This window comes from Psammomys obesus, unplaced genomic scaffold (genome assembly GCF_907164565.1).
Source record: "Psammomys obesus unplaced genomic scaffold, mPsaObe1.curated_primary_1811, whole genome shotgun sequence".
NCBI lineage: Eukaryota > Metazoa > Chordata > Mammalia > Rodentia > Muridae > Psammomys > Psammomys obesus.
In genome coordinates, this window is record NW_026592710.1 from 3629864 (window position 1) to 3641048 (window position 11185).

At 48.6% G+C, this 11185-nt stretch overlaps 1 protein-coding gene across 1 annotated transcript; it reads right to left on the reverse strand.

Annotated features, from left to right (window-relative positions):
• Positions 1-237: 237 nt before the first annotated feature.
• Rpl22 (ribosomal protein L22) lies at positions 238-7523 on the reverse strand. Its single transcript, XM_055615205.1, has 4 exons — positions 7432-7523; positions 5830-5934; positions 3278-3402; positions 238-438 (listed from the first exon to the last, which is right to left on the reverse strand). Exons 1-4 carry the CDS (start codon positions 7441-7443, stop codon positions 294-296), a joined length of 387 nt encoding a protein of 128 aa, XP_055471180.1. The 5' UTR covers positions 7444-7523; the 3' UTR covers positions 238-293.
• Positions 7524-11185: the final 3662 nt, after the last annotated feature.

Genomic DNA, 11185 nt, shown 5'->3' on the forward strand with positions numbered 1-11185 from the left:
CAGGCACCAGAAAAAAAACCAACCACCAGGCTTTTTAGACTCAGGTTGGCTGGACTGGGCAAGCCGCCTCTCCCCTACCGCTCCTGTCAGATGCTTAGACTGGCTCTTCTGTTCAGGCTCTGAGCAGAAAAAAGTGTCTATATACAAATGAACGGCAACCCAGTTAAACCCCAGTCCCTGTAATTTCCAACTTCCTGTCCGATCCACACTGCAGAGATACAAGGATAAACCATGGGGTTTTGTTCCTAAATTTTATTTATGAATTAATACAAAACATTCCAGACCAATGTGTCTTAATCCTCATCCTCCTCCTCCTCTTCATCCTGGTTAATCTGGAAGTAACGCAATTCATAACTCTCTTTGCTGTTGGCGACAACACGCAACCAGTCTCGAAGATTGTTCTTCTTCAAATATTTTTTGGTGAGATATTTCAAATACCTGCAGAGAAAGAACACAAGAACTACGCTAGACTGGCGGGTTCCTTGCATTCCGAAACACTGAAATCTCATAAAACACAGTGAAAACAACTTTAAGTTGCACAGACCAAGTACACCCAAGCCAGTGCTCTAACAATGAAGTGAGAACACACCAGCAGACACCACAAAATGGCCTGTAGTAATCACTACAGAAAGATCACAGCGGAAGGTGACAACTACATACACCTTACACCTCTGCGGAGACCACCAACCTTCCCGCCAACTCCAAACACTTCCCACATCTTCTGCACACCTCCCTGAGATGGCAGGTGGAGGTTGTCGGGGCCCCCGACTTCTTGCATGGGATGGCCATTACCAACCCCGTGGGCACAGTAAGTGCTCCCAGCCCCTCCAGAGCTGAGACTCACGAGAGGTCCCACTTTACCCAGGCTGGCCTCAACCCATCTGCCCAGCTCGACCTAACAGTGAAAGCTTATGATCTGTCTTGCCTCTAAAGTTTCTTCAGAAACTTCCCTCCTCTGCTGAGGTCAAACCCGGGGTGCGGTGTATGTTAGACAAGCGTTCCCCACACCTGAGTAGCTTTTCAGTCACACATTTTTAAAATCTATTTGCTGCCTTAGCTGCTTTCCCACAACCCCAACTGTGTTTAACAGCTGAATACCGAAGGTGCCATAGGTAAGGTCCTGCTAGCTGGTGGTCCCAGTGCCATACAGGGAGACTAGGCTATGCTCAACCCCCCACTGGCAAATTAACTTCACCACACGTAGGCTTTTCCCACCACAGAACGAGCCTCAAGCTGCCTGCTCTTTGCTGGGTAGTGGTGGTGCGCTCCTTTAATGGCAGCACCTGGGAGGCAGAGGCAGGCGGGTCTCTGTGAGTTATACACCAGTGAGTTGCAGGACAGCCAGGGCTACAGAGAAACCCATCTAAAAATACAAAATTGCCACTCCTTATACTTTTGTTTTTGATTTTTGGCACAGGGTCTCCCTGTGTAGCCCTGGCTGTCCCAGACTTACCTTGTAGACCAGGTTGTCCTTGAACTCCTCCCTTGCCTGCGATTAAAGGTGTAAGTAAACACTGGCACCCACCCACCAACAAGGACCCTGAGATCGACCAACAGCCTCACTGGCTGCCAAAAGCACTGCCCAAAGCTCAGCTCTACCCAGGCTTCCCTGCAGACAGGTAGGCTGTTGAGAGCACAGGCATTCAAACCCAGTGCATGGGAGAATCAAGTCTGAGGTCAGCCTACAGGCAGACCAGGCTGCTATGCCGCTGTCTACCCAGACTGTGCTTTAGAGCTTAACTCAAAACCAGCTAGTCTCAACACTTATAGTAGGAGGGTCAGAGACAAGGAAACATGTTCTAGACTTCAGAATACCCTTGGATTTTTCAGAAAAATATTGTCATCAAGAAAGCAGTGAGCAGGCTTGGGGCACATGCCTGTGGTCCCACTACTCTAATAACAGGCAGAAAAATACCAAGTTCAAGGCCTGCCTGAGCCACAACCTAAGTTCTCAAGTCAACTTAGCAAGACTGTCTCAAACTAACTCACAGTGAGACAAGAAATGGACCACAGAACAGTGGCACCTAGAGATGGAGCTCAGTGTTACTGTGTCCAAGCCTTGAACTCAGCTCTCAGTCCCCCAAATTAAAAGGAAGTCACCTGGCTGTGGGAATCGCAACGCCAGTATACAAAAAAGTAAAGCAGTACAGCTTGAGAAGGCAAGGCACCTTCAGAAAGCACCTTCAAAATCCCAAAAAGAACAGGAAGCTACAGTTGGACTGTGGTGCCTTCCCGACTCCACTGAGTGAAGGACAGAACTGGTTGGAAACTGAGGCTGTGTCAGGATAAAAAGTCACAAGATGGCAGCATCTGCCCAAGGGCTAAATAAGAAAGGGGGGTTTTGGTTTATCTTTCTGTTTATTTCAATTTATTTTTTATAATTTGTCCACTTTACACCCCAATTTAGCCCCTCCCTCGTCTCCTCCCAGTCCTCCCAACCCCTCCCCAGGACAGGTGGTTTTGTGCACAGCCTGCCTCACTATCACAGCAGACAGCTACCACCTATTCACCGACAAGTCTTAACCAGCGGGCCCCAGCAGGCAGGCAGCTCTTATGCCCAACTGTGCTAAACCCAGCCTGTTGCTGTTTTCACCCACATCCTAACACATAGGGGCAGAGAATCAGTGTCACACCATGAGGAGAATCCACGTAGGCAGTCTCTCTCTCACCCAGTACCACACCAGCACTTACAAGAAGCAAAACTCAATTAAAAACGGATGCTCTCATCAAAGTGTAATGGGGTGGCACCTGTAAGGCCAGCTTTCAGCAACCGGAGACCTCAGCCACACAATGAGCCCAGGCCAGCTGGGGCGGGGCTGTCATCACCAAGATGTAACAGCAGTGGAGGGTGACAATGTAAAAATAGCCAGGCAAGGTGCACAGGCCTTTAATCCCAGCACTGGGGAGGCAGAGGCAGGCAGATCTCTGAGTTCCACGCCAGCCTGGTCTCAAACAAGCCAACAAACAAAAAAATAACAGAGCGCAGGCAAAGTCTAGAAATGACCACCAGCCAAGTAACTATAAATACGTTAACAGGCCTGGTGAAAAGGTTCAGCACATACTCGTTACAGGACCACAGTTCAGATCCCAGCACCCACACTGGGCAACTCCAGCTTCAGGGCATCTGGCCCCAAAAGCACATGCATGCAGGCAGGCCGGCAGGCACGCTCGCACGCACGCACACACACACCCCTAAAATAAATCAAGAGCACTGTTCCGTGGCACACACTCATTCTCTGCCCTTCACACAGCAGCACAGAAGGCAAGCCCCTCATACCTTTTGGAAAAAGGCACCTCAGAGGTGACAGTGATCTTGCTCTTGCTCCGTTCGATGGTCACAACCCCTCCGCCAAGATTCCCAGCTTTCCCATTCACCTTGATTCTCTCCTGGAGGAACTGCTCCTGCAGAGTCAAGTGGGAGTGCAATGGGCTTACCTATCTCAGGGGCAGAGCAGTTCAGACTTCCTCCCAACACCAAAGTACAGGTGTCTTTAAAAATGTGTGTGTAGGTGGGAGTGTGTGCTGTGTGTGTGACTATCAGAGTACAATTTTGTTGAGTCACTTCTCTAAGCAGGTTCTAAGGATCACTGGGGCCATGAAGCTTACAAGGAAGTTCATAAGGAAGGTACTATTCAACACATCCCACGCAATTTGAAGACGGTTTCCTGGCAAACATTCCTGCCTGGGTCTGTGCACACTCACGGTCAAGGGTACCGAGTAAGCCGTGGCAACAGCGATACCCTCTCTCAACATAAAAACCAAGCAAAAACAGTCAAGAGTAAGCATAAAGAGAAGTCTGACTTTTACAGGAACATGCAAAGCTGCAAGCAACCTCTGAGCACTAGCGGAGAGCGTGTCTTCAGCTGGCCGAAGGGCAAAGACAAACCTGATACCACTACCACAGACCTGCCTGGAGTTGCCTGCATGGTACAGCAGAGGCACCAGGGGCCCGAGAGCCCAGACACGCTCTGCAAAGCACCATGGGAGCCAGGGCAAGCCATTCACCTCAGGCTTCAGAGACCTCTGTCCAAAAGGGACTTTTCTGTTCTGTTGCCACTGCAAAAAGATGAAGTCCTCTTCAGCTCAAAGCTACAATTTTAGGGATGGAGATGTGGCAGGGAGAGTACTCACTGGCACGCTTGAGGTCCTGATCAACTCCTGCGACAATTAACACAGGCGTATCTCTTTTTAAAACTCCAGTGCAAACTGTTAACTATGGTGAAGCAGAGGGCTCAGTCTAGAAGGGAAGTCATTAGCAGAGATGAGTGTGCTAAGATGTGCCAGGTGGTAACACCAGGCAGGACAAACGCCGAACAAAAGCCATCAAGGAGTGCAGAGACGCCCAATCTTCCAGAGGACCGGAGCTTGTTTCCCAGCACCCACATGGCAGCATTCGACCATCTGCAACTGCACTTCCAGGGCATCTGGTGCCTTGCTCTGGCTTCCAGGGCTGGTAAGGCACACGTGTGGTACAGACATAAATGTAGGCAAAACACTCATATACATTCAAAAACTTTTTTGGTCTTTTTCTTTTCTTTTTTGGAGGCAAGGCTCTAGTTGTCCTGGAGCTCACTATGCAGACCAGGCTGTCCTCAAACATTCACCTGCCTCTGCTTCACAAATGCTGGATAAGTGTGCACCACGATGCACGGCAAAATAATTTTTTTTTTTTTTTTAATTAAGAAAAAAGAAACTGCCAACATGCAGAGGACCAAAGCCATGGAGAACTCACTGGATAAAGAACTTAGGCAGTGGGCTGGAGAGATGACTCAGCAGCTAAGAGTATTAGCTGGTCTTCCAGAGGACCCTGGTTCAATTCCCAGCTTCCACAAGGCAGCTCACAACTGTCTCCAAATTCCAGTACATCCAACTCCCTCACACAGGAATGTATGTATGCCAAACACCAAATGTACATAAAAAAATAAAATATAAAAACACAACTTTGGGAGCCAACTGAGGTGCATTTACACTTGAGGGACAGACACCCACACAAGGTTAGTGGGCTGCACTTACACTGTGAATATTAATGGCTATGTGTTATCCCTGTACATTTTAATTTTCAATTTTTTTTGGAATGACTGCTCTTGACAAGTTAACCTTCCGAATGGTGAAGAACAAATGTGAACTTAGGAGATGTTTGCATACAAAGCCCACATCCCAAGAGCCAAAATGGGGCTGCAGAGACTTAATTCTAGATAAAGGGGAACATAGGGATACCGGGGACCAGGGTCAACTACAAGGGGAAACAGAAAATCAGGACAAGGTTAGAGATGGCTCTGGGTTGAGAGTTCCTGTTGCTGTTTCAGAGGAACACAGTTCTCAGTAAAAACACAGTAGCTCACCTGCAACTCCAGTTCCAGAGGATCAAATGCCCCAACCCCGTTATGGCCTCCACGGGCACTGCACACACACGGTAGAGACACACATGCAAACATACATACAAGAAACTTTAAAGATAAAAATCTTTAAAACAATTTAAATGAGCAGGGTGTGGTGGCACAGGCCTGTAACCCCAGCAGATGCAGCCTGGTCTACAGCCAGGGCTACACAAGGAACGGGGTGCAATGGTAATCAATGCTGGACCCAGGAGTTTGCCTGCTTCTGGGTAAGGTCATCTCTAGAAACCATCAGAGGAAGACAGAAAAGCTAAACGACACCTACGTATCACAGCTTATATCTATCTCAAGAGACTTGAGCAACAAGTAACTAATTTGCCCTGGCTTCAGCTAAGTGAAAGAAATGGGACCGCCTACAAGCCCAACAGACTCCAAAAGGTTTTCCCAACTGTCACTGCTTCCCAGCCCAGAGGAGCAAAAGAATGTCACTTACAAAATTGGCAGCGTCCATGATTCCATCTTCTACAGGATGGGTGCAGTCAAGGGTGAACTTCAAAACCTGCTTCTTTTTTTTGCCCCCCTTCGCCACAAGCTTTTTCTAAGGATACACAGAAAACAGAGATAAATCCTCAGGTAGTCCTCAGCAAAGAAATAAACAGAAACTAAAAATAAACAAATCATGTCAGAGGCATAGAAGTCCTTACAAACACAAACCCAAGGAGGTGGGTTCCCTTCTAGAGTGCCAAGAGCCTTGTTCTAGACGAGAAAAGAGGGGGAATCATTACCGTCTTGTCCTACTCAACCTCTCCAGACTCCCCAACCTTTTCCCAAGAAATGCTCCTTTATTTTATTCATTTGCAAATGCAAGCATACAAGTACCTAGTACACTCAATTTTAGTGTGAAATTGATCCTTAGCCTCTATTTTTTGATTAGAGCACTTCATTATCTTCCTCAGCATCTAATCTCCAGACCTCAACACCCCCCCCCCCCAGAAGGGGAGCAAAAAAAAAAAAAAAAAAAACTTGAAAATATTCTAGCTGCTTTCCATGCCAGCTTCAAGATCATGTGTGGTCAATGGTTTCCAGCTTTCTGACTGGCTTAAGAAGTAAGACTAACAATCTACACCTTTGAGGATCAGTTTACTTTACAAAATAACATCCAGCAATTGGCTCTACCGACCGCCGAGGCTTTTAAAGACGTCCCTAGGTTTCTGCTATTAAGTTTTGCAGTTCATACAAAGCACACTACCTAGCTTCCTGTTCAAAAGACCATCCACAACTTGTACTGAGTCAACTTTCCAGTTCCCACAAAATCGTCCTATCCATGTTGTCTTCCCACTACCAACCAAAATGATTCCTTTTAAATCCAGCCCCGGGAAGAACCTAAATCAGTAAGAGAACCTACCCACAATGAACCCCAAAAGCTCCCACCAAGATTCTCACCCAAATGCACTGAAGCATTTGGAAGTCATGGTAGAAAGACTAAAACAACCGGAAATGCACCTTAAGCGTCCCGACTAAAAAACAGAGCACGGCCTAAAACCGTTCGGTCCAAGTACAGCGATCCCCAAGAACCTGACATGAAGAAACTGGGCCTTCGTCTTCGCTCAACACCAGAAACTGTACACTGTTGCACCCTAAGAAAAGCAGCTTCCTCCAGGGGTACTAGGAGAACCAGCCTTGTCTCTGGCCACCCTGTGGAGGGCCATTTCCACTTGGCCGCCCGGGATGGCAGATCACATCCGTCTTCCCCGCCCCTCGCCCAAGTAACCGGGTCCGATGCCCCGAGACCGGGGCTGGAGTCCGGGGCCCGGCGACGTCCAGCCCGCAGCCTCTAAGCTCCCGCGGGCCCGGGCGGGCGCCCGATGCGCCACCTCGAACCCTCCGGGCTCTCTCGCACCGCCTCGAGCCGCGGCCTCCTCCGCCCACAACGTGCTGGGCCCCGCCGCGGCCCCAGTCTCCTCCGCCCCGCCTGCCAGGCCGCCCCGGCCTGCCACTGCAGGGCGCAGTCCCCCACGCGAGCTGGAGCCGGAGCCGGCCCACCAGGCCCACGTGCTACTCCCCGAGCCGCGGCTTCACGCGGAGCCATACTAACCACTGGCGCCATGGCGGCAGAGGAGGCAGAAAGGGAGGGGGCGCACTACGCAGGCGCGAAAAGCCGCAGCGCGCAGCGCACACAAGGAGCCAGGCAGCAGCAATCGATCGTCCCTGCCTCTCGATCGCCGCCGCCCAGCGCCTATGTAATGCTCGGGCAGCTATTGCTCTTCCCAGGGTAAAGTCAGCTGTCAGGAAGAGGCGGAGTCGGATGGACCGTCCCACTGCGAACGACCGAGGGAGCATGGAGGAGCCTAAAGAGAAATAAAGGGGTTAGCTCTACTTTCGAAAGCCTTGAAAAATTAAGGCGAACGTTCCCTACCCAGGAGATTACCAGCTGGCCGTTTGAGAATCGAACACAGCATCTTGAGGACACTGGGGCAATCCCCTTTTGACCACAGAATTTAGGATTCCCAGGGTCCGCCAGGTCTGGTGGCTCCCCCCTGTAATCCCACCGCTTAGCTGCAGAGGCAGGAGGATGCTTCAGGAACGTAGCTAGTTTGAGACCACTATCTACAATAGCGAGTTCCAGGCCAGCCAAGGCACATAGCCAAACCCTGAAAGAAAGACGGAGATAAGAGAGTAATGAAAAGGTCCAGTACCATATTTCTTCATCCCTCTGAAAAAGCCCAGCTTTCATACCACCCATGTGACTAGTCTTTCTTCTGCAGCACGCTCCAGTTTTGAGCCCTCAAGTTAAAGCTGGTGCCCTCTGATCACTACTCCCAGCCTTTCTAATCTTCCAGTTCCAAAAAGCCTCCAACAGCTCTCCAGGACCACCCACGTCCAGTTAATACAGGGCCCAGTTCAGCCGCTCGGCGCACACGTGCGTAGTGACTGCTTTCCTCCATGGGTGTACAGCTCATTGACATGACCCCTTGTATTTGTAGCGAGGTGTAAAAGTAACTTTTTTGCTCCGCCTCCGTGCAAATAACTTTTATTCGCCTGATTCATTTGTTGTCTGGGAGGCTTACTGGCTCTGCTAACCTAGGTTTAGTCCTGGGAGCTTCTAGCCTCCGAACAATCTTACCTAGGCCAAAAATGTTTTCAGCCTTTGAGACTTAAGCTCACCCTTTTTTTGTTCCTTTTGAGCTCTGGGCTGGCTGTTTTAAGTCAGCTGTTCTGGCTCAAACTCCTCTTCCAGCTGACTTGTTCAACCTGGCTTCTCTCTCAGTCTCTGAACTGCTCTGCTTGGCCTCAAACTAGCTCCAGCAATCTGCTCTAATCTGGCCCCTTCTCATTCTGTCTTCACCAGGGTTCTTCTGCCTATCTCTATTACTGTCCCGGTAAAACTGTCTCCTCTCTCTCTCCCTTACCTCTCTCTTCCTGAGTGTTTGGCATATCCTATTCTGTCAAGTCTTCTCTGATTCCTCACCTTTTCTGCCATTCAATTAGGCATCACTTTCAAAGGTGGGTGCTTCCTGCTACAAAGTAACTTTGTGGTCATTGTTTGGGATTAAAGGCGTGTACCACCACACCTGGACCTAAGCTTTTCTGTACCTGACTTGCTCTACACCAGGCTGACCTTGAGCTCAGATCTGCTTGCCTCTGTCTCCTGAATTAAAGGCATGCTTATATTCCAGCCGGATCACACAGACCTAGAAGATCTTTGGATGTGACCTCTTGCCAGAACAGCCATGTTCCGTATTAAAATTCCTCTATAGGGAGATAACCTTCAGGATCCTGAACTGTGATCACACAATCCAGTTCTGTTACCTGGATTCCATGAAAGCCCCGCCTTGATTTACAGTCTTTGAGGAAACACACCATGCTGATTGGTCAGTTGTCTGTGCCAGTTAATCAGGCTTCAGAACTGATTGCTGTTTTCTTGGTTTGGTTACCTTTGGTTTGGTTTGGTGTGGCAGAGACAGAGGCTCACTCTGTATTATTCCTTAGCCCAGGGTGGCCTGAAGATCACTACTCCCACCTCGCATTAGACTCAGCAATCCCCCTGCCTTATTCTTCCAAATTCTGAGATTATAGGCATGAACCAACATACCCATGGGCAGCCTGCTGTTCTTGGCTTTGCAATGCTGTAAACCTCTCTGCTTTGGCAGCTACCCCCAGTTAAATCCGATAAGAAGTAGCTTTGAAGAAGTAACTTTGGGCTGGAAAGATGGCTTAACGGTTAAAAGAACTGGCTATTCTTCCAGAGGACATGGGTTCCATTCCCAGCAACCACATGGCAGCTTCAATTCCAGGGGATCTGGTGCCTTCAAACATACATGCATGCACATAAAAATTTTTTAAAAAGAAAAGAAAAAATTAATTTTTAAAAAGTGGCTTTGCTTCCTCCTTGTCCTGTTGGCATTACCTATTCTTGCTTCATTCTGTCAGCGGCCATTAGAACATGCCAGAAGCAGTAGTGGTATTCACCGTTATTCCCATACTTGCAGAAACAGTTCTCCTTTTTCCCTCCTAGCCCCCAGATAGACAACATCCCTCTTCAGGCATCTGTTCAGGATATTTGATCACACTGTGAACCTCGAGCTTGTGAACTGGAAAAAAACCTGTTTCTAATTGTGGTGTGGCTCAGCCACAGCACACACCTTGAACCCAAGAGCTTTCTGTAAGCACGAGCTAAATAAAGTCAACCATCGTCAAGAGGTGACGCAAACAGTTGACAGGAAGTGAACATAAGAAAACATGGGAAGGAGGGACATGGAGTTGAAGGGGATTTAAGGCAGCATGGAGAAAGAGAAAGGGCTTTTTCCTCCTGGGACATCAGCTGAGGAGAAAGGTCAGCTGGGTGCTTTCTCTGCCTCTGTGAGCTAGCAGGCTTTCACCCCAGCATCTGGCTCTTGAGTCTTTATTGGTAAAATCGAACATTTTGCATTTTCTTTTCTTTATAACAGCAGACTTCTGAGTCTCAACTCTTTAGAGGAGCTATAGCGCATTTTCAGCCTGTGGCTCAAAGACTACACATAGTCAAGAATAGTTCTGAATTCAGGCCGACACATCTGTAGACTACAGCATCATGCTTGTGTATACATGCTGCAGTCTAGGGGGAAGAGGTCAGTATACTTGTAGGAGTCAGCCAGCTCCTTCCTAAGAAGTCATGTTTTCAGGTTTGGTGACAAGCCCTTGTGTACTGAGCTATCTGGCTAGCCCTGAGAAAACTTTTTTAAAAATATTTTATAATTTTTGGTGGGGGAAGCATACCATGCTCATGTGTAGAGGGAGAGAACAATTTTTGGCCTCTCACCTCCCACTGTGTGAGTACTGGGGACCAAACTCAGTTTGTCAGGCTCTGTAACAGGTATTTTCACTCTTGGAGCCATCTTGAAAGCCATGAAAAATAAATAAACAAACAATCCTGTAAATGTTTTTTGTCAAAAACCACAGACAAAAGCTGAGCATGAGCGATGGTTTACAACTGTAATCAAGGCACTCATGAGGGTGAGGCAGGAGCATTACTACAATTAAGGCCAGTTTGTCTGAAAGAGAACGAGAACTTGTTATGCCAGGTTCACGGGACCCTCAGAGACCACCAGGAGACGACTCGATGCAATTGCAAGAGAGCTTTATTACGAGAGCGATCGAACTCGGGACCCAAGTCTCACTGGCGCAGCAGTAGAGAAGTGGGACCCCGAGCTCTGAGTGAACAGAATTTTTAAAGGGAAAGTCTGTGAGCCGGGGGTTTCCATGGCAGCAAGCAGGGGGGCACAAGCCTTGGCGTTACAGAATTGGGTGAAGTTTAGCAGGGCGGGGTGACCTTTTCTGAGGCACATAATCACAATGGCTAAGGCATATAA